This window comes from Crinia signifera, chromosome 1 (genome assembly GCF_055691185.1).
Source record: "Crinia signifera chromosome 1, ASM5569118v1, whole genome shotgun sequence".
Taxonomy (NCBI): domain Eukaryota; kingdom Metazoa; phylum Chordata; class Amphibia; order Anura; family Myobatrachidae; genus Crinia; species Crinia signifera.
Window position 1 is genome coordinate 433,805,166 of NC_139217.1, and position 25,059 is coordinate 433,830,224.

The 25,059-nt window shown below is 41.5% G+C and overlaps 1 protein-coding gene across 1 annotated transcript in view; it reads right to left on the reverse strand.

Annotated features, from left to right (window-relative positions):
• CWC27 (CWC27 spliceosome associated cyclophilin) overlaps positions 1 to 25,059 on the reverse strand; it is a 251,153-nt gene that overhangs the window by 182,887 nt on the left and 43,207 nt on the right. The window contains exons 4-5 of the mRNA XM_083153032.1: positions 14,308 to 14,451; positions 12,648 to 12,743 (exon numbers count right to left, since the gene is read on the reverse strand). Of these exons, the coding sequence (XP_083009158.1) occupies positions 12,648 to 12,743; positions 14,308 to 14,451 (240 nt within the window). The remainder of the gene's footprint in view (positions 1 to 12,647; positions 12,744 to 14,307; positions 14,452 to 25,059) is intronic.

The window sequence follows — 25,059 nt, forward strand, 5'->3', positions numbered from 1 at the left end:
TGAATATCTATCATTGAATTGCTTTCTCCGATTTTCACATTCATGTCAGTTCTAGCCACTTTATAGTTAGTGTGCTCTTCTACTGTACTACTTGTTTTTTGACAGGTTATGTGTTAGCCTGCTAGTTATGAACCTTATTGCCTCTTTTTGCTTATGTTTTATCTTATTCATTAGATCGCGTCATGTTGCATTTTCCATATTAGCATTCTCCTATGCTGCTGGCACAGCTAGATTCTTGTGTTTTCTATCTAGATATTCATACTTGTCTAAGGCACATTGCTTCTGAGGCTACATGCAAAGGCTTTTTATGCAGTTTTGCTATTTATTTTTGCTTTTTTCTTCTCAGCGTTGCCGCGTCCCCATGGCTACGAACACAGATGGGCAGAGTAAGCAGTGTCTGATGACATCACAGCTGCAGCGCCACTGTGGATCATGCCGGGTGACGTAGGACGCGCTCACATGGGTGTTCTCTTGGCTATTTAGGTAAGTGTTTGTGGGTCATGCTTTGTCTTTGATAACGATATAAAATGATCAAAAAGTCAGTACCTGCAAATATGGTGTGGTCTGCAGTTTTTTGAACCGTTGAGAAGTCCCGGAGGGCTGCCCTAGTACTCTCCGTCCAAATATATCTATCTATCTCTATATATCTATATATATCTATATATCTATATCTATATCAGTCTGGGTCTCCCCTCCAAAATGAAAAAAGAGAGACAGCACGTCACTGCAGCAACTTAATTCTTTATTCAGGCCTCAACGGCTCGTTTCGTGGGCATCAGCCCCTTTCTCAAGAAGCGGAATAAAATACAGAAGGCAGAATGACAAAACACTCCTGCAACAGTACCTTTTTAAATGTTCAAATTCGCGCCGTTTCCGCATCTCAGCGTCTCTGTCCACTCAGCTGTTACGAATCAGGTGCCGGAGGATGATGTGACGCAGCTCTCATCCGCGTCTCCGGCAACCCGACGCACACCCCCGGATGTCATAGACTAGCGCCGCTCACACCAGCACTGCCATGACAACCGGACGCTAGCCACAGCGTCAGATGATAACACTGATAGATCTCGCATACCTTCATATACAAGGGTCTCTCATTCACAACCACAGCTTGAGCGGCTCTCACCCACCCAGAAGGGTTGCGGACCGATTAACCCCTTCAATGAGTGCACGGGATCGTGACTGGAGAAGTACATTTAAATGAAATTAGTGACAAAGGCACTATATATATATATATATATATATATATATATATATATATATATATATAACACAAAGTGACCCCAAGAGCGCCCAGTAAACAAAGCTACTTCTCTACAAATCCCCCCTGTTAGTGGGATATATAACAAAGACAAAGAGAGAGTAGAGAGCGCTATAAATTCTCCACCATCTATAAGAAAAGTCACCACTACTATTTATGGTGTGATTAACAAATCCAATTTCAATGTATTAGAAATTCAATAATAAAACAATTTTATTAAAACAGATTTTTCATGGTTTACATCTGGATTTCATCTTTAGGATATAGATTCAACAGCCCAACGCGTTTCGTCTTGAAAAAGACTTCATCAGGGGTTTGAATACACAAAAGTTGTACATCAACAATTGTGCAGAAACAAGTTTCCTTAAAGTAGATGGTTTGTCCGAGATTTTATAATCTATAGTATGGTATAGTATAGTGACCCTCGCACGTAGATATAAATTTTGCTGGGAGGTAAGTCCACAGCAATCCTTAGGTGGTGGATATTATAAATCCGAAATACCGGATCTCGGCAAGAACAGACTAACCAGACTGTCAATAATCAATTAGGGTTCACAACCCAGTGACGTTCACGTCCGATAGACAACCCAATGTGTACAGAGGAAACAACAGAAAGTCTTTTTTGGCGGTGCACTGAGAGGAGAGAGATTTTTTTAAAATATAGCTTTTATTAATTAGTTTAAGAAATTAGATGCGAAATATAAAATCAAAACATACAACATAAATTGACACTGGACTCATTAAAAAGGGGGAGAGAGAACCTCCCCTTATCGTAGTGGGGGTAGATATCTGGATTTATTATGTATAATCACAAAATCTGCTGATTGCTTAGTGTGTACCCTAATACAATATGGTGTACAATCTGTAGTCGCTGATGTTTCCTATAAGGGGAACCGTGTCCCTGTGTTATATAAACATACTTATACAGAGTAACCAATATCTTTATTTGTATTAGATGCACGCGGTGTAACAGTAACTAGTTATGTTACTGTTCAAGTGAAAACAAATTGATTCACAATTGCCGGACACACAATGTCTCTAATATGCGCCGTGCTGCAAGATCATCAGCTACGGTCGCAGTCGGAGGGGGATTCTGCAGGGACGGCGTCCCGTCTGCAGCTATCACCCCTGGAGGCTGTGCACACTGCCGGTAAGGGCTAGTGGGCACACGGATAAATCGCCTGGAGAGTCAAGCTCTCCTACACTGATATTCACCGCGTGTTGCAGCCGGCGGTAGTATATGCTGTCACCGAGATGTGACCCGCATGTGTCTCCGGCTCTTGGTCAGGTAATTAAAACATATAAACAATCAATTTACATTCCCCAGCTACCCCCACTAAACGATCCACGCCTAACGCGCGTTTCGCAGTTTTGCTTTTTCAAAGGCTAACCGAGCGGGCGCGCTCAGGTCACCTATATACTAACCCCCAATTAATATTCATGGTTCTGGGCGTGTACACACTCTCTCATTGGTTGCCGTCATAGGGTCTATTTTTCAATCATGTTAGGAGATATGTATTGGTGAATTTCATTCATCAAACAATATTGGTATATCCTCTCGGAATCTATCCTTATGTCGTATATCCTCGACTCATATGATCTCATATGTACGTATCTTCACGGTGATATTAGTCCCGTGATCTTTCTACAGGGGAACGGATATTGTGTGGTTTAAGATTTCACTGGTGTAATCCTATCAAATTGGGGCATTCTCTTAAATATTGCTACATATTAGTGTCCATATTGCAAATATAATGTAGTACAAGCCGGTTCTGGTTCAACGTGTCGATTTCTCCCTTTCTTTTAATATAAAATATATATTCTATATCTAGGTATTATAACATGAGAATATCGCCATTATTGGCATTTGATTGGGCAGTTTCTTCTATTCCAGTTGTCATTATATATCTCAGTATGTCGTAAGGGCATACCGTGTTGCCAGCGATTTGTGTATTTGTGATCTGTGGTTAGTGTATTATGAATGAGAGAGTGATATAGTATCAATCTGATGTACAGTTATGATACATTAGTGCAACAAATAAAGGTGAAAATTATTATAAACAGTGAAAAAAAGACTATTAAAGCAAATGTGATGTGAGTGCAAACGTTATCAATTCCTGTGGTATAATACAGTGATATAAATAATATCAGTGAAAAATATCTCATACAGATATCATCTGACAAAGTCTGACAGGCTGTCCTCCTTTGATCAAGTTTCATTCTTCCAAAAATAATAATAAAACTAATCAATATAAGTGAAATCAATATTAGAGAAAAGGTGAAAGTGAAAAGTGTTATACGTATGGTGTTTTATATCGGTAATGCGCCAATTACTCCCAATCACAATGGGAAGTAATTAAAGATTCCCAGATAGACCCGGGAGTGTAGTCGACACAGACTGGGTCGTCATTTATACATGAGTTCGTTCTGGGACCTCAGAGTGTCCAATTTCAAGATGTCCGGTTGTTCTATAGAGTCCCTTGTTTGGTTTCCCTTGTGCTCATTCCTCACACATAGTATTACCCATCTGGGTTGTATGTTGGATCATGTCAGTTTCATATCCAGAGCATCGGGATAGATTACATATTCACTTCTATTGTTATGTTTGTCTAGGGATGTGTCCCTACAGTCCACCCTAATAAGTTATATACACCAAAACTTATGTGGGTTAGTTATTTCGTGGAGAGGGGGAGGAGAATCTCAACAGTGCAGTCGACATAACTGACACCATTGTTCCTGATGTGTATCTATTCAGGGATTTATTGTATAGTGAGTCCTCTGGCATATTTAGTTTATCATCTCCCCGTGTGTGTTTCTCATGTATGTAGCTACCACACGGGTTATAGGTTAAACACTCCAGATGTATTATACATAAAGCCAGAGTCATTCATATACTTATCCCTATGTCAGGTTGGTATATCCCACATGTAAGTTCACTCCAAACCACATGGTGTATTAAATTTCACACAGGATTTTTTTGGGGGGGGTTTGTCACTTCTATCAGATATGAGGTTAAATATTGTGACTCGATGTCATTCATAGTCCCTTGTGGTCCCTATACTCGCCTATGGTGATCTTAAATGGCTGGGATGTGAAATTACTAGGTGGTATTATTGTCATACATATCCCTTACTTAAAAGGAAAAAGGATTTTACCGGGAATCACAGGAAAGCAGTATAGTTGTTCTCCTCATTAAGTCCATCAGGGGACATAGTTCCCATGAGGAAAATGAGTCTTGTCTCTTGTTTCAAAAGTTCCTTGTCCCAGTCCCCCTTCCGTATGCCCATCTCCACTTTAAGCATTCCGAAGGCCTTCAAACCCCTTGGGCTCCCCTGATGGAATTTTAGGAAGTGCCGGGCAACCGGGGTGAGGGTATTAAAGTTTTCTTTATCCCTTTTGGCATTTTTGATGCTCGAAAAATGTTCATACAATCTCTTTTTGAGAGGTCTCCTGGTTTTGCCAATGTATCTTTTCCCACAAGGGCATTCGAGATGGTAAATCACTCCAGCTGTGTCACATGAGATGTATTGGCCAATTGTCCAGGTTTTATTAAATTTGTCTACGTAGGACCGAGTCTGAGTCATAATGGAACACATTCCACATGTCCCACACTTGTAGGAGCCCTTTTTACATATTTTCGGCCTGGTATCCTTTTCAAGATGACTATGCACGAGGATATCTTTCAAATTCCGACTCCGTCTCCAACTGATATCCACCCTTTCACCCAGGAAGCCACATAAGTCCCTATCCGTTTTTAGGACGTTAAGATGTTTATTCAGAATTCCCTGGATTTGTTTCCACTCATTACAGAATGTCCCTATGAACCGCACCTTCTCCAATGTGTCAGGTTTCTTTGGTTTGGGGACAAGGAGTGTTTCCCTCTTTGTTCTTTCTGTATCCTTCATGGCTTTCCGTATGGTACGGCTACTGTATCCCCTATGTTTCAACCTTGAGCTCAGTTCCTCAGATCTTAGATCGTAGGTGGCCTTACTGGAGCAATTTCGCTTTGTGCGCATAAATTCTCCTTTCGGGAGGCCTAGTTTCACAGGTGGAAAGTGTGCACTGCTCTGATGTAGAAGGGAGTTGGTAGCCGTACTTTTCCGAAACAGATCAGTAGTAATTGACCCATCTTCCTCTACATTAATTCGCAAGTCCAAATATTCGACCCCATCTTGACTCATGTTGTAGGTCAGTTTTAAATTCAGATTATTTCTGTTGAGTATGGTCATGAATTCAATAAAGAGGTTTTTGTCCCCCTCCCAGATGATAAGTAAATCATCTATATAGCGGAGCCACATCAATATGTGGTCCGTATATCGTTCATTTTTCTCCGAAAAAACATGCTCGCGTTCCCACCACCCCAGGTACAGGTTAGCGTACGTGGGGGCACAAGTGCTCCCCATCGCTGTCCCCCGCACCTGGAGGTAGTAGCGATCTTCGCAAACAAAATAGTTTTTAGTGAGTACAAACCTCAAAAGTTTGATGATGAAATCATTCAGGGGTGCCTCTCGGTCCATACTTAAAAAATACCTTGTCGCTTCAATGCCAAAGTCATGGATAATGCTTGTATAAAGACTTTCGACATCACACGTGACAAGCCATGTCGAAAGTCTTTATACAAGCATTATCCATGACTTTGGCATTGAAGCGACAAGGTATTTTTTAAGTATGGACCGAGAGGCACCCCTGAATGATTTCATCATCAAACTTTTGAGGTTTGTACTCACTAAAAACTATTTTGTTTGCGAAGATCGCTACTACCTCCAGGTGCGGGGGACAGCGATGGGGAGCACTTGTGCCCCCACGTACGCTAACCTGTACCTGGGGTGGTGGGAACGCGAGCATGTTTTTTCGGAGAAAAATGAACTATATACGGACCACATATTGATGTGGCTCCGCTATATAGATGATTTACTTATCATCTGGGAGGGGGACAAAAACCTCTTTATTGAATTCATGACCATACTCAACAGAAATAATCTGAATTTAAAACTGACCTACAACATGAGTCAAGATGGGGTCGAATATTTGGACTTGCGAATTAATGTAGAGGAAGATGGGTCAATTACTACTGATCTGTTTCGGAAAAGTACGGCTACCAACTCCCTTCTACATCAGAGCAGTGCACACTTTCCACCTGTGAAACTAGGCCTCCCGAAAGGAGAATTTATGCGCACAAAGCGAAATTGCTCCAGTAAGGCCACCTACGATCTAAGATCTGAGGAACTGAGCTCAAGGTTGAAACATAGGGGATACAGTAGCCGTACCATACGGAAAGCCATGAAGGATACAGAAAGAACAAAGAGGGAAACACTCCTTGTCCCCAAACCAAAGAAACCTGACACATTGGAGAAGGTGCGGTTCATAGGGACATTCTGTAATGAGTGGAAACAAATCCAGGGAATTCTGAATAAACATCTTAACGTCCTAAAAACGGATAGGGACTTATGTGGCTTCCTGGGTGAAAGGGTGGATATCAGTTGGAGACGGAGTCGGAATTTGAAAGATATCCTCGTGCATAGTCATCTTGAAAAGGATACCAGGCCGAAAATATGTAAAAAGGGCTCCTACAAGTGTGGGACATGTGGAATGTGTTCCATTATGACTCAGACTCGGTCCTACGTAGACAAATTTAATAAAACCTGGACAATTGGCCAATACATCTCATGTGACACAGCTGGAGTGATTTACCATCTCGAATGCCCTTGTGGGAAAAGATACATTGGCAAAACCAGGAGACCTCTCAAAAAGAGATTGTATGAACATTTTTCGAGCATCAAAAATGCCAAAAGGGATAAAGAAAACTTTAAAACCCTCACCCCGGTTGCCCGGCACTTCCTAAAATTCCATCAGGGGAGCCCAAGGGGTTTGAAGGCCTTCGGAATGCTTAAAGTGGAGATGGGCATACGGAAGGGGGACTGGGACAAGGAACTTTTGAAACAAGAGACAAGACTCATTTTCCTCATGGGAACTATGTCCCCTGATGGACTTAATGAGGAGAACAACTATACTGCTTTCCTGTGATTCCCGGTAAAATCCTTTTTCCTTTTAAGTAAGGGATATGTATGACAATAATACCACCTAGTAATTTCACATCCCAGCCATTTAAGATCACCATAGGCGAGTATAGGGACCACAAGGGACTATGAATGACATCGAGTCACAATATTTAACCTCATATCTGATAGAAGTGACAAACCCCCCCCCAAAAAAATCCTGTGTGAAATTTAATACACCATGTGGTTTGGAGTGAACTTACATGTGGGATATACCAACCTGACATAGGGATAAGTATATGAATGACTCTGGCTTTATGTATAATACATCTGGAGTGTTTAACCTATAACCCGTGTGGTAGCTACATACATGAGAAACACACACGGGGAGATGATAAAACTAAATATGCCAGAGGACTCACTATACAATAAATCCCTGAATAGATACACATCAGGAACAATGGTGTCAGTTATGTCGACTGCACTGTTGAGATTCTCCTCCCCCTCTCCACGAAATAACTAACCCACATAAGTTTTGGTGTATATAACTTATTAGGGTGGACTGTAGGGACACATCCCTAGACAAACATAACAATAGAAGTGAATATGTAATCTATCCCGATGCTCTGGATATGAAACTGACATGATCCAACATACAACCCAGATGGGTAATACTATGTGTGAGGAATGAGCACAAGGGAAACCAAACAAGGGACTCTATAGAACAACCGGACATCTTGAAATTGGACACTCTGAGGTCCCAGAACGAACTCATGTATAAATGACGACCCAGTCTGTGTCGACTACACTCCCGGGTCTATCTGGGAATCTTTAATTACTTCCCATTGTGATTGGGAGTAATTGGCGCATTACCGATATAAAACACCATACGTATAACACTTTTCACTTTCACCTTTTCTCTAATATTGATTTCACTTATATTGATTAGTTTTATTATTATTTTTGGAAGAATGAAACTTGATCAAAGGAGGACAGCCTGTCAGACTTTGTCAGATGATATCTGTATGAGATATTTTTCACTGATATTATTTATATCACTGTATTATACCACAGGAATTGATAACGTTTGCACTCACATCACATTTGCTTTAATAGTCTTTTTTTCACTGTTTATAATAATTTTCACCTTTATTTGTTGCACTAATGTATCATAACTGTACATCAGATTGATACTATATCACTCTCTCATTCATAATACACTAACCACAGATCACAAATACACAAATCGCTGGCAACACGGTATGCCCTTACGACATACTGAGATATATAATGACAACTGGAATAGAAGAAACTGCCCAATAAAATGCCAATAATGGCGATATTCTCATGTTATAATACCTAGATATAGAATATATATTTTATATTAAAAGAAAGGGAGAAATCGACACGTTGAACCAGAACCGGCTTGTACTACATTATATTTGCAATATGGACACTAATATGTAGCAATATTTAAGAGAATGCCCCAATTTGATAGGATTACACCAGTGAAATCTTAAACCACACAATATCCGTTCCCCTGTAGAAAGATCACGGGACTAATATCACCGTGAAGATACGTACATATGAGATCATATGAGTCGAGGATATACGACATAAGGATAGATTCCGAGAGGATATACCAATATTGTTTGATGAATGAAATTCACCAATACATATCTCCTAACATGATTGAAAAATAGACCCTATGACGGCAACCAATGAGAGAGTGTGTACACGCCCAGAACCATGAATATTAATTGGGGGTTAGTATATAGGTGACCTGAGCGCGCCCGCTCGGTTAGCCTTTGAAAAAGCAAAACTGCGAAACGCGCGTTAGGCGTGGATCGTTTAGTGGGGGTAGCTGGGGAATGTAAATTGATTGTTTATATGTTTTAATTACCTGACCAAGAGCCGGAGACACATGCGGGTCACATCTCGGTGACAGCATATACTACCGCCGGCTGCAACACGCGGTGAATATCAGTGTAGGAGAGCTTGACTCTCCAGGCGATTTATCCGTGTGCCCACTAGCCCTTACCGGCAGTGTGCACAGCCTCCAGGGGTGATAGCTGCAGACGGGACGCCGTCCCTGCAGAATCCCCCTCAGACTGCGATCGTAGCTGATGATCTTGCAGCACGGCGCATATTAGAGACATTGTGTGTCCGGCAATTGTGAATCAATTTGTTTTCACTTGAACAGTAACATAACTAGTTACTGTTACACCGCGTGCATCTAATACAAATAAAGATATTGGTTACTCTGTATAAGTATGTTTATATAACACAGGGACACGGTTCCCCTTATAGGAAACATCAGCGACTACAGATTGTACACCATATTGTATTAGGGTACACACTAAGCAATCAGCAGATTTTGTGATTATACATAATAAATCCAGATATCTACCCCCACTACGATAAGGGGAGGTTCTCTCTCCCCCTTTTTAATGAGTCCAGTGTCAATTTATGTTGTATGTTTTGATTTTATATTTCGCATCTAATTTCTTAAACTAATTAATAAAAGCTATATTTTAAAAAAATCTCTCTCCTCTCAGTGCACCGCCAAAAAAGACTTTCTGTTGTTTCCTCTGTACTAGTGTATCACTGTCTGGCGGTAGCACACCTCATGACTATATAGAGTATCTACCACGAACTATAATAAAGAGGTTCCAATATATTTTCTCTAATACCAGTGCGACCAATCACCCCCCTTCCCCTTTTTGACAACCCAATGTGGTATATCTGTAGGGTGGTAGCACGCAGGTACTCCCGACAGCCAGATTCTGGCTGTCGGGAGTACCTGCGTGCTACCTCCCTACAGATATTATACCACATTGGGTTGTCTTTCCGACGTGAACGTCACTACTCTACCTCTCTCTCTATATATCTATATATCTATATATATAATAAGTTGAAGAGTGTGTGTGTGCGCGTGCGTGTTTGAGTGTCCGTTGCATTGCGGACACACCGTGGCACTCAGAGCCACCAAATTCAGCAGCAAGATACCTCTGGACCTGGTGGTGTGCACCACGAAGCCGTTTTGGGGAAATTTCACTTAGAAATTTAAAAAACACCAAGTTTTAATTGGCCTTCATTGATGATCTGGGAAAAAGGTAGACGATCTGGGAAACCGTTGCGAAGGAACAACTCCACACCTGATTTCATTGCTGTCATTGGCATGTATTCAATGCTCCTATGTCGCCGTAAATAACGGTGAGTGTGCATTTTTTTTGAGAGTAGTGAAGTTTTCGCTCATATTTTGTGCTTCCCTGTATTCAACTCTGTTGCTTCCCAAAAAATATTTTGCGAAGCTAACTCCGTTCACCCTGCACTTCTCCCCGATGTTCGCAATGTCTGTTCAATGGGGATTTTAGTGTCTCTCTCAAAAAGTGATTTCAATGCACAAATTGCGAGTCCTGCTGGTTTCTTTTTTTAGAGATGTTCTCCATTTTTCCCTCGGCATCTTTTTTAGGTGAACTGTAGGGTTATCTTTGTTAAAGTTGTTATTTTTTTTTTTTTTTATGGCTTATAAATTAAAAAAAATGTACTCTAATGTATTTATTGCAAGTGCCATAATGCTGTACTTCTATATTAATTTATTTGGAATTTAATAAGTTATTTTAATGGTAACCAATAAGAAATCATTTTGGAATTCTCCTAGTAATTGCTGTCATTGGCATGTATTCAATGCTCCTATGTCGCCGTAAATAACGGTGAGTGTGCATTTTTTTTGAGAGTAGTGAAGTTTTCGCTCATATTTTGTGCTTCCCTGTATTCAACTCTGTTGCTTCCCAAAAAATATTTTGCGAAGCTAACTCCGTTCACCCTGCACTTCTCCCCGATGTTCGCAATGTCTGTTCAATGGGGATTTTAGTGTCTCTCTCAAAAAGTGATTTCAATGCACAAATTGCGAGTCCTGCTGGTTTCTTCTTTTAGAGATGTTCTCCATTTTTCCCTCGGCATCTTTTTTAGGTGAACTGTAGGGTTATCTTTGTTAAAGTTGTTATTTTTTTTTTTTTTATGGCTTATAAATTAAAAAAAATGTACTCTAATGTATTTATTGCAAGTGCCATAATGCTGTACTTCTATATTAATTTATTTGGAATTTAATAAGTTATTTTAATGGTAACCAATAAGAAATCATTTTGGAATTCTCCTAGTAATTTCCCATGCTTCCTCTCTTCTTCCTCACCTAGCCCCTCAAACAGGCTTTTAAACACGCTAACAATTATAAAATAAATTAAATAAAAACACAGGGCAAAGAAACAATGCCAAAAGCACAACACAAGGATAAAGGCCAAACAGAACAAAATACACCCGTCTGCACAAACCCAATTAAAATAGTCACACAGCCATTTGTTGTAAAATAAATACTGAACAAAACATTAACCTTTCTAAACCTTTGTAAAAAAAAATACAAGTCCACAAATGCAAGGAACACGCTGCTGAGATGAACACCCTGCTCAGGAATATACCAGTCTGACCAGCTCACGTGGAGAGCAGGAGAAAACAGATCTCTCCAGTTACAGCACTCCCATTTGAACTCGCATAATTATGCTAAGTTCGCAAAAGGGGCCGGCGAGCTGGCCACACGTTGAATACTGAGGAAGTCAGAAATGAGGAGATGAGAAAAAGTGCCGAGCGCTTCAGCGAGATCACAGGGACACAGAACATATATATATATATATATATCACTTACCCCCTCTGTGTTGAAGGAATTGAAGCCAGCACTCAGCGATGTAAGTGAAAAAACAAAATAACTTTTATTGCAAACACATCATTGCAAAAAAAATGACAGCTGTAGAGACCTGACAGCCATTTCAACTGCTCCCAGGCAGTTTTCATCAGACCTCTGAGTGCTTTTGCTCATGTACCTATGTGCCCTGCACCAGCTCAGTTATTTCTTGAACATTTAGGAGTGCCTAAACTGCAAAAACCTATATATATATATACACATACATACACATACATACATACATGCATGAATAGACAATGAAACTTACAATTTAATCAAAACGGTCAACACATATGAATGACTAGTAAGCCCGCTCGAAGCAAATGCTTCGAAAGCTGGTCTTCTACCTCTTGATTGCCTCTGTGTTTGTGAGAGAGAAAGATATGTAGTTTCACTCTCTGCCAACAGATGGCAGTGTTTCGGAGACACAGACACTAGACCATGGGTCCTCAAACTGCGGCCCTCCAGATGTTGTGAAACTACAAATCCCAGCATGCCTTGCCACAGTTTTGCTATAAGGGAGTGTTAAAACTGTGGCAAGGCATGCTGGGATTTGTAGTTTCACAACATCTGGAGGGCCGCAGTTTGAGGACCCATGCACTAGACCTATGTAGAAAGATGATATGAGATACATAAATATGGGAAGGGACCTTACCTCACTGCTCTTTATCTTATGTGGATTGACTGGCCTCTCATCTTCAATGTCCACTTCTGTCAGTCTTAAAATATTGTATACTGTGTCTCCAGTAACCTGGAACACAGAGGGCACAGAGTTTAGTCTACGGAGCCAAGGCAGATACCAAGGCAACAGGAACAACACAAGTATTACTGGACAGAATGTTGTCTCCTACTTTGCCAATATTCAGACAGGATACACTGTGTACTAGGGAAGACAGCGCACGACTAAAGAACCACCGTTCATTAACTTTCCATTTTATAAACTGAACAGGAGCAATTCCAATATTAATACAAATCCTTTTAGACTGTGTTAAGTCACTCATGTGAGGGAGTGCTACTACAGAACATGTTTATGAGAGTTTACAGAATATGGGCGGTATTCAATTGGTGCCAAAATTTATCCTCAGTGCATAAGGACACCGGAATAGTTTTCCAAGGTTCCCTTGTTTGTTTCTCATTCACAATTTCATGCAGTTCTCGGTTTATACTGTATGTATAATTTTTTATCTGTAGACCCCAGATTGGATTCAGCTCTGAAATATAAACATTTAGAAGCAAAATCGAATAGAAAAATCGAATGATTTTTCTACATTCGATGCTCCTATGTAGCGTATATCGGATAGAAATATAGTCTTGGCAGCCAATACTATATAGTGGAAATCTAATAGTAGATAGTGCAACGAGAGCTACCAACAGTTAATGTTTTCCAGATCTCCTCACAGAATCACAAGTGAAGTAATTAGCTCCACATGTGGATCTTTGAAAATGTTTCAGCTAGTAATAAGCGCACCTGTGCAGCAGTTAGGTTGTCTGGAAAATGTGAACTGTTGGTAGCTCTCGAGGACTGTAGTTGGCTACCACTGATATAGACTGTGCAGGCAAGGAAATAATCGAATTTGATCCAGTAAATCAAATATGTACACTGTACCTTGAACGTAAATCGAAATCGATATCTAATGCAAAAGTACAGATCTAATGCCAAATTGAATGCAAAGATCTAATGCCAAATTGAATCGGACATCGTAACTAAAGCAACACACCTTTAGATACATACACAAGGTTCGATTTCATTTTCGATATGATTTCTATTAGATATGGACTATTCAACCTACCTGCTCTGAAGTTTTTTTGCTCCTTTTCAATCTCTGCTATTTTCTATTAGATTTTCCATTCAATTTGCTATTAGATCAACACTGGCTTCAGGCAGGAGATGGACATCGAATCGATTGCTGCAGTGAACACATTAGATTTGCACCATCTACTATTAGATTTCCACTATATAGTCTTGGCTGCCAAGACTATTTTCTGTTAGATTTACACTACACAGGAACTCGCATTGGGATCGAATGAAGAAAAACCAATCGATGCCCATTCGAATTTCTAATCGATTTTGCTTCTATAAGAAAAATCTAACAGAAAAATAGTGCATATCTCACCGTGTGTGTACTCTATTGGTTTCTACCCCCACAAAATTATTAAGTTTGAGAAATTGTGTATTCTTTAATCTAGTTTTAGTATTAATAGGGGAAATGGCATCCGGCACACACTAAATAACACAAGTAGTAATTTACTATCATAGATACATAGTTAAATAATAAAGAATAAAAATAAGCCACATGTTTGTGGCATTGGCAGACCTTTGCAAAGATGGTGTGCTTGCTATTAAGCTCATCAGCACGACCAAGTGTAAAGAAAAATTGGCTCCCATTATCATGAGGTCCGGCATTCGCCATGGCAACCAATCCTCGTCGATTAAAGCGCAGACGTGAATGGAATTCATCCTGGGAACGAGAAAAAAAAAACATCTTATTGAACATCGCCTTTATGTTGCACACAATAAGCAGTATAATGACAAAGATCAGAAGACCCACAGCGAGATGCAATTCTTAGTAACTCATGAGTACAGAAGCAACATTATATAATAAAGGCATCGATCTAGGAGCACAGTCAGGAATAGAACATTGCTTTTTAAAGAATTACAGATGTATCCTCATACATCTAGCCACAATAACCCACTCAGCAGGAGATGCCCGCCGTGAGTGCGCCACCAGCTACCGTGTAGCTCTGACAGTGTCGGATTTGCCAAAAAAATGTGTCTGAGTCGCAATGCAATTGGCGTGTGTGAAGCGCAAGGAACTTGCCATGGCATTGTAACAGTGCATCCACATTCAGGCACACATAAGTGCCGCATTTCAAATTAACCGCTTTTTCCGGATTCGTCTGAGCTGCACAGCATTGCGACAGACGTATTTTCTGCAAAAAGCCACACGCACAAAAATAAAATCACTTGGCGCCAGCAGGAGTTGACAGGATCGGTCGTGGGAGCGACTACAATGATGATGTTTGAGGACGCCTCTGTAGAAGTAAAATGCTGGAGATAAAGCTCAGCTCTGATTATAGCTTGAAAAAAAAGAAAACCTTTTAAAACGATGTATTCTGAAGACCACAGTTACACGCAACTATTATATGTATGGTAAAAGCACAAACACATTAACACAAGCAGCAGTTAAGTAAACACTTTGATAGACGTCTATAGATGAATGTGTACTATCCAACCTCACTGTCGCATGCCAGATTTATGGAGAGCGAGTAGATAAGATAAAAAAAAAAAGTGAACAGATAATACAAGTTGTAAGCAGATAAAAAGTTAAATATGTAGGTGACACTGGGAGGCAGTAGTGTAAATAAATGAATGGTACATGCAGTCCTGACACAGTACATGGCCAACAAATACTTACATGACATAAAACTAAACCTGTAGGTTGCTGTCAACAACGGCACTCTACATACCATTAATAATCGTTACATCTATCACACCAGCATATACCACTGCACTTTACAATTGGGGACAAAAAAAAAAAAACACTAATAAAACACGACTGAGTAATAACAGACAAAGACCATCTTGCAAGCACTACACAGGTTACACATAATGTGGGAGCTACAGAAAACTAAAGCGAGATGCAGGATCCTTAAAACAATTATCGGATCGATTCATCGTTTATCTTCCCACTAAAATACCAGGTGAGGTGCCCACAATACATAGGTCGCAGTGGGGGGTAATTCAGCCTTGATCGCACAGCCGCAAGTTTGCACAGAGGCTGATTATTGATGCAATGTGCATACGTACGGCCCGTAGTACGGGATGCAGTTTAAATCCTGGCAGTCGGGATCCCGGCGCCAGAATCCCGAACGCCGAAATCCCAACACTTTCTCCCCCGTGGGTGTCCACGACACCCTCGGAGGGAGAATAAATTAGTGTGCCGAGCGTAGCGAGGCACCGGGCCCGCAAGGGGTGGCGATCCACGCCCCCTCCTCCTTGTCGGGATTTCGGCGTTCGGGATTTTGAACGCCAGGATCCCGACCGCCAGCTTTTCATGCCGAATCCCCGTAGTACGAATGCGCGAGGCCGCCCTGCTACTCTTTTTTTAAATTATTATTTCTGCAGTATGCAAGGTGATTGACAGGAAGTAGTAGTCTGGGGGTGGAACCTGGCCTTTTGTGGAACCGCCAAGAAAAAAAACAACACAGGCTTGTCAGGGAAAACAAAATTGTGCAGAGGAGCGCTCCTCAGGCATAACTAGAAAATTACATAACACTGTGCCCTATGTAGAACAATTAAAATAGTGCAGCACAACACAAAAATTCCATGTTGATGGAACTCAAATTAGGTAAGCAAGCAGGTATGGCAGGTTAGCAGTGATTCAATGCTGTATTGCATCCCTAGCACCCTGACTAAAATGCAACATCCGATACATTGAGATATTGGTTACTGCCTGATTTCTAATTTATGTAGTGTGTGTGTGTGTGTGTGACAGTACACTTGTACTGTGAATGTTCTGTGATGTTGAAAGAGGGAAGAGATTGAGGTGACTGAAGGTAGGTGGATAGCTATGCCCTCTATGGTGCTAGCCACACCCCATGGTACAGACCACACCCCTCACCATGCTGGTCACATACCTTGTGCCAGCACACAATCATACATTTTAGCTCCTGGCCCATGAGGAACTTAATCAGGCCTTGTTGTGTGGTGATGGATATGGAAAGCAGTCACACAACCTCACCTCATTAGGTGTAATCTCTATGCACTGTACACAAAACAGATTTGGAACCTGTCGGAGCCAGATGAAGCCATACCAGGCTTCTAGCCATCTGCTTCAAATGCGGTTCTAGTGCATAGGAGAATTTAATATTCCACTTTCTACAACTTGGAATTAATTTCAATATTTAAAGCAAATTATTTAGGAAGCAAATAGGGAGCCCGTGTCATCTGTGCACTTCCAGCATGGTGTATTTATCTTCATTATCATCATCATCGTCATCATCTAACCCAGAGTAGCAAGCATTGCAATCGTCCTGGGAGAGAAAAACTAACACACCTGCAACATATGGCAAGAAACATAGTACTATAATAGCAAATTAAAAACAAAACAGACTTCAGCAGAACGCTTAACTGCTAGAGTTCAGATCCATCTAAACATGAATTATAAATACCATAAAAATATAAAGCAAAAGCTATGAAATAGATGTATGAAAACTTCGCTTTCCGGACGTGACTTCTCCTCATTGTTTCAATGCACGTGCGTCCAATGGTGGAACATATTTTGCATTTATATAAAGAGATTGGACTATTGGGATTTTTCCTGTTACAGTATATTGCAAAACAATTAATCCAAACAGTAGTAAATCACACATATTCCATCAGGTATAGTACACTGGTAAAAAATGAGGAAGGACCCAGAAAGACGTGATACTAGAGCATGTAGTTAGTATGTAGTTAGTATGGAGTTCAACTCTCTGGGACCTCGGACTGCACTCGTTTAGTGTTACACTCCGGTATCGCAGAAACCTCTTTCACTTAGAGTCAAGATAATATAGGGTCAATGCCTTTTTTTACAAAGTTTTTATTCTAATGAATGAAATTATATAAAAGCATAAAAGATATTCAAATATTCAATTGTAGAAAAACTACTGCATCCAATTAATTCAAAATGAATAACAATCATGGGGGAGAATGTAATAAGGTGTGAGAATCAGAAAGTTAGAGATTGCCTGTTTTTTTTTTTTTAAGCGGTGATCATTTAGAAAGAGGCATGGAATGCATATACAGCGTGCTTGTTCATTCTGGACAGGACATCAATTTCCAGTCTTCTCTTAAGGAACGCATTTTAGAAAAGAATGTAGAGGGCATCGACTGTGCCTCTATAAGTATAAGTAGCTTAGACTTTTGGTCCTCTGGTGACATTGTAAATAAGGTTACTATGGAACTTTAGAAGTTTCTCCAAAGGGTTCTTCTTCTCTACGATTTCCATATTTTATCGGTCTCTTCGGTTCCTCCTTTTATATAGCCATATATTTTGTAATTGCAGTTGTTGAGCAAAGGTGTGTGAACTCAACAAACGGCCATGAATTCAACAATCCATGGCTGTTTCGGTCAAAAGAGAACCAACTCTGAAGTATTTTGATGAAATCCACCTTTAATGCGGTCGGAAAAAGCGCTCGACATTGAATATCGCCCAGTGTCTTTTTGGAGCATGTGTCATTGTTTTCTAAAGAACGATTCTAATTTAATATGCTGGCTTGTGTATCCAGTGATAAAAGGACCATTGTTTGTGGTTTTCTTTTTTTTTATTTCTTATAGAGTTTCTCTGTTTGTTTGTAGTGTTGGCAGATGATCCGTAGTTGTATTGGCCTCTCCGAGTCAATGATCTGAGATTTGTGTAATTCTGCAGAGGTGAAAGAAGTAGGGTAGGCAGGGTTGCCATCCATGGTGTATTTCTGCCGGGGGAGAGAGAGGGGTAGGGAGTGAGGAATTTCTGACCGCAGCTATATACCACATATGAGGTGGTGGTGGTGTGCTGCTCTATGTTCTGTAGGAGTGGGCTACATATGTGTGGTGGATGTGTGTGTGTGTGTGTGAGTGTGATGGTGTTTAGATGTGCTGAAGGTTACTGTGTACTGAGGTAGGTGTCAGGGGCCCCTGATGTGGTCTCTCACTGGTATCTTATTTAGGGTCCCAAGAGGTCTAAACCTGGCTCTGAAACACAAACACGACTAGTAGCAGATGCTCCTCTCACATGCTGCTTCTGCTGTATCATCAGTTGAGTCCGGGACTCCGTTGGGTCAAAATGTCCTCTGCTTAACAACCGGTACTGAAATCAGGCTCTGAGTGATATGTTGGTCCAATCTACAGGCATATCCCTCAAGTCAACGCATATCGGACAATGAGCTGCACTATGAACATGATGATAATGCTAGCGTCCTGTAACATAATAAGCAAGGATAAATGAAGAAGTTCCGAGTTCAACATTTTGTTTTCTACTTTAGGATAATAGACTACTGAATATGCTCCGTGTGTATGCATGGAGCATTTTTCAGTCCAGTGATTTTCCCCATCACTGTTGTCCATACACGCAGGGCATAATTGCCCAGTGTGTATGGACCTTTAGTTGCTGAAACAGGGGTTGGGGGGGGGGGGAATATGCTCCGTGTGTATGCATGGAGCATTTTTCAGTCCAGTGATTTTCCCCATCACTGTTGTCCATACACGCAGGGCATAATTGCCCAGTGTGTATGGACCTTTAGTTGCTGAAACATGACATTGAGCACTGCACCCAAATATGTTATCTACCTCTATTCCCTACTCCTACAGTAGGATCCTTTTTCAGTTGTGATTTACCTAAATACTAGCCTATTTAGAATATAGAACAAGTAGTGTGTGTTGCGCAATTAATAGCTGCTGGCACAGGGCTTTGTCAAAAAACCCAAAATTACTGGTAGAAGAAAAAATGGAGGTGTGCCAGCGCTTGCTGTTTTAGTAATTAATAACACGGTTCTCTTTAAGAATTTTTTATATATAAAAAGCATATGAAAGAAATACATACATTTATACAAATATAGAAAATAAAAAGTTTAAAATTATCTCGTAGTGGTGTGAATCAATTAGCAGATCTTATTGCTTGAAGGTATTAATACCAATTGTCCCGATATAAAGGGGGGAAGGGTGATATGCTGACAATTATGTATATATTACCATCCTTTCGTTCTGGTTCTTTTCTTGTTAGCCAGATGGATTGTGACAACTGTGGTTCTTATTTGCCTTATATTTTCAAAGGCTCAAGGGTCCCAATGAAATGTCCTCCTTTTCTTGGAAATTAGGGATGATGCTGTAACCCATAAAACGATATATCCAAGTGGTGGTGGGGGATCTCAAGGGATGAAAGACGAACCTGGTCACTTTCTGTAGCAGGATGTAGTCAGCAAATAGTGTTGAGCTTAACACTATTTGCTGACTACATCCTGCTACAGAAAGTGACCAGGTTCGTCTTTCATCCCTTGAGATCCCTCACCACCACTTGGATATATCGTTTTATGGGTTACAGCATCATCCCTAATTTCCAAGAAAAGGAGGACATTTCATTGGGACCCTTGAGCCTTTGAAAATATAAGGCAAATAAGAACCACAGTTGTCACAATCCATCTGGCTAACAAGAAAAGAACCAGAACGAAAGGATGGTAATATATACATAATTGTCAGCATATCACCCTTCCCCCCTTTATATCGGGACAATTGGTATTAATACCTTCAAGCAATAAGATCTGCTAATTGATTCACACCACTACGAGATAATTTTAAACTTTTTATTTTCTATATTTGTATAAATGTATGTATTTCTTTCATATGCTTTTTATATATAAAAAATTCTTAAAGAGAACCGTGTTATTAATTACTAAAACAGCAAGCGCTGGCACACCTCCATTTTTTCTACTAGCCTATTTAGATTGAAGGTAGTACACGGCTTATTTCTTCCAAGATGCATGACCTTACATTTGTCCACATTGAACAGCATTTGATTTTATTTCCCAAAGTCCCAATTCCTCCATTTTATTGACTAGCCTCTTATGTGGCACTGTGTCAAAAGCCTTTTTTTAAATCCAGGCCGATCACATCGACTGCATTGCCATTGTCTAGATTTTTGCTAACTTCCTCATAGAAAATAATAGGGTTCGTTTGGCAAGAATGGTCCCTAACAAACTCAAGCTGGTTACCACTGATTATTTTATTCATCATTAAATAATGAAAGGAGTCCTGGACTAGTAAGCCCACTCGAAGCAAATGCTTTGAAAGCTAGTCTGCTACCTTGTACAAACATGCACCAACACTTTCATCTGTGTTTGTGCATGTGTGATAGAGGAAAAAAAAAGTTTCACTCACTGCCATCAGATGGCAGCATTTCTGTGAGACACGGACACTAGACTAATATATAGATGATACCATCTCAAAATTTCCTCAAACAATATAAAAATACAGGGGGCGTGGCCTGGAGTAGCTAGGAGAAAGACGTGGATGCCTGCAACCTCACACAACATCCTCCATTTGGACACAGCGGTGGGATCCTCTCCTGCACCCCCTGGGCTGCTCTGTCCTGAATGTGCACTCGCTGATGCCGGGTTATATCGTGGCAGGGGTCCTCCGACGTGGTGCTCCGGGACCTGTTGGCTGTTGTGATACAGTGCTGTACTTGCTTGGTGACCCGGGGCTCGCTCTTTGGTGCTCAGGGATAAATAATCCTGGTTAATGCTCTGGTGCCTGCCTGTTGCATCTCCGTGTCTGGGGTTTGACCACAGCCATCTTGGACCTTCTTGAAACGACATCCTCTGCTCTCCTGCTTACTTTGGCCTGCCGTATTCAAGGTCTGAAACTTCATACTTGTCTGCTAACCTACTTTGCTTGGCAATGTGCTAGCCACCGACACCTTCCTGTGGATCGTCCCTGAAGGGGTTGCTTGGCCTCATTTTGTGCTGGATATCCCCTGGGTATCATCCACGTACATCATGCCTCAGTACGTACACCATCTCCTTGAGGCTATCCATGCCTCTACTCAGAGGCTGCTCAATATATTTGGTGAACATACAGTGGATAACTCTTCCTCTTCATATACTCCTGTGGCGGAGTTTAAGATAGACATACCTATGTCTTGTGAGCCTTCCATTCTCACAATACCGGTAGTTGATTCTATCCTGGACATGCTACAGACAGTGACTCTGCCTAACAACGCAGATTCTAGTTAGGGCATATCCGGCTACTGTGAAGATGCCGTGGACTCTCAAAACTGGAGCAAATTTGATACTTTATCCATCTTCGGTCGGGATTTCGAGAGTTGGCCGGACTGACACTTTTAAACTCAGTATTCATGGCACTGCCATTTCCCACCACATTTAATATTTTTATTTACCCATACAGTATGTTGATGTATATCCATAAACGAAAAGAGAGAAAGGGATTGTACAGTTAGATGGACACCTTTGATGAAATCTACAGGAAAATGAAGTCAAATTTTCTGTTTGTTTTTCATAAAAATGTCCTTCTAGTTTTTCTTTTATTAATTGAAACTAGGGGACATGGGGACTTTTAGATATGATGAAAATAAGAGGTTAAAATGACATACAGTTACAACATAAATAGACCATAAAGCTAGAATAGATTGAAAAGTGAGAAAAATTGTATTAAAATTGTACAGAGCTAGGGTTGCCGCTGCAGTGATTGTAATGCTTAGGAGCCGTACACACCAGGACGATTTGGCATAAAAACCTCCGATTTCGATGGGTCGTACGAGCGTTTGCTATGAATTGGTGCAAAATCGTTTGTTTTAAGCCCACAATTCCGATCCGATGCGCGTACCCGCCGGTCGTAGGTCGGATTGAAGATCCTACCTACTGCAGTGAAGATCTGTCAATCCGACCTCAGATTGGGGGCCGATTGTATGCAGATTGTGAGATGATCGTGTGCACTTGCCTCGTCAGACCGTCGTCAGATCCGGCTTGTTTATACTCATTTTCTGGTCACTCCCTCCGCAGCCATTTTGTGAGACTCGTGGATGGTACAGGATAGCAGTGACGGAGGATCCTGGATCTCAGCCAAATTGCAGACAGGTATTTGGACCTTCCCTACCCACCAATGCATTAGCTGCCCACCAATGCATTAGCTGCCCACCGCTGCCCACCAATTCATTAGCTGGCCACTGCTGGCCACCAATGCATTAGCTGGCCACCAATGCATTAGCTGCCCACCGCTGGCCACCAATGCATTAGCTGCGCACCAATTACCCCCAGTGCATTTGATGCCCACCAATGCAGGTCATGCTGGAATGTGTAGTTCAACTAAAGCAGGAGTGTCAAGGTTGCCCAACACTGGTATAGATGAAGCTGTGTACACTATCACCTTGTTTACAATAAAAAGGAAACTGGTTGGTGAAACTTTAAACTTTATTGTGATATTAACAAAAGTGAACCTGAAATAAAAGAAGTGTCTTAACAATATATAAACTATAATCATAGGATTTTGAAAAAAATAATTTTTTTATCTATTTTCTTATAGACATGTCTCAGGCTCTGGCAAAGGAGCGCGACTTCGTCGAAGCATTTATCGACAAATACAGGGAGTACGAATGTCTTTGGAAGACGAAGTCCAAAGACTACAGTAACAAAATTAAAAGAGCAAATGCCCTGGATGAGTTGGCCGATTTCAGCCGTTCATATCACCCTGAAGCCAATGCGGAGTAGGTGCGGATAAAAATCCAAAATCTCCGCACTGTGTTCCTAAAAGAGCATAAGAAAATGCAGACCACCAAGAGATCTGGTGCCGGAGCCGGCGACGTGTATGAGACCTCCTTGTGGTACTACAATCTCTTAACATTCACCCTGAGTCAGGAGGCACAGAGGACCGGACTGCACCTCATGGTGGAGAGCGAGGGGGATGAGGTGTTGCAGACTGTGGATGAAAGTTCCCAACCATTGTCGGTAAGTACAGACCCAGTATTGACACATGTCCTGCCTCATTATTTTTTTGGGCCTGGAGAATAGTCAGTCCATACATGTCTTAAATGTGGTTCTCCTGCCAATGGACAGCACCCACTCCATTAAAATAGTCCTTGTACTGGTCTCTAACCTGCATGGCACGTGTAGTCCCCCTATACTGTTGCGCCGGCGTTTCCACGGAGGAAATCTGCACTACCTCCTTTGGCTCCTCTGGTGGTGCTGGTCCTGCAGGCCTTTGTGGTCTTTCCTTGCGGCGCAGTAAATTGTGCAGGACACAGCACGCCATGACGACCAAGTCTATTTTGTCCACCCTCAGGTTGATGGCAGTATGGAAAATGCGGAAACGGCTTGCCAGGATACCAAACGCACTCTCCACAAGCCGCCGTGCCCTGGAAAGCCTGTAGTTGAAAATTCTTTTGTTGTGGTCCAGGCCCCTTTTGGCATATGGCTTCATGATGTGCTCATGAAGGGCAAATGCCTCGTCTGCCACGAACACAAAATTGAGCCCATGTTTGGTTTCCTGGACCGACGGCAAGTGAAGAGTGTTGGAGGGGAGCCTCTGGTAGAACTTGGTATCCTTCAAAGTTCCACCATCCGAAGCCAACATCCAGGAAGATGAACTCGTAGTTCGCATTAACCACAGCCATTAGAACGATACTAAAGTATCCCTTGTAATTGAAGTAGTAGGAACCACTCTGGGCAGGCTAGTTGATGCGGACGTGTTTCCCATCAATGGCTCCTCCACAATTTGGGAAATTCAATGTCTCTTCAAACTCTGCAGCGATGTTTTGCCAATCCTTCACGCTGGTAGGGAACTGTAAAAATAATAAATAAACTTGATTAATAAATTGAACTTTGTATTTGTTTCCACAGCAACACAGTGCAGAGACAGAACATTCACCGACCCTGGACCTGTCTGGATTGTCGGAGTCTCCAGGAACATCGCAATTAATAGCCACTACACCCACACCGCCACAACAGGCCTGTAAAAAACCGCGCCGCAAGGAAAAGAAAATAGCCAACCCAGAGGAGGAATTACTGATACGGGCCGAACAGGTTCTACGTAGGCCTCCCGACCAATTTGATGCTTTCGGGAAATATTTGTCAGACGGCTTACGCCAGCTGAGTCCTACCCAGCAAATGGCCTTTGAACGCATAAGCAGCGAGCTATTGTTTTTTGGCCGTTTAGACCGCCTTACATTTGAATGCAACATAGCTGGCCTTCTTCCTTGCCAACAACCACCAGGGCCTACTCCCCCAGCACCCTTACCAGTCCCTTCCTCTTTGCCAAATCACTCTCCACCTGTCCAAGCATCCTCCTTACAACCTTCAACTCCAGCCCGCTATACCCACCTGTACACCTCATTATTGCCTGAGTTCACAGGAGAGCAGGACCCTCCGGTTTTACGCAAATTGTAAAACCAATTCTTGCCCTGTTGGTATGGAGCAGTATGACCGATGATGCTTGTGGCGCAGATAAAGCCCATGCTCACGTGGCGCATGGTGCGGAGCAATGGGGCCGGGACCACTGCTTCTGCACTATGCACTGCGTGTGCATGAAGGTACTTTGA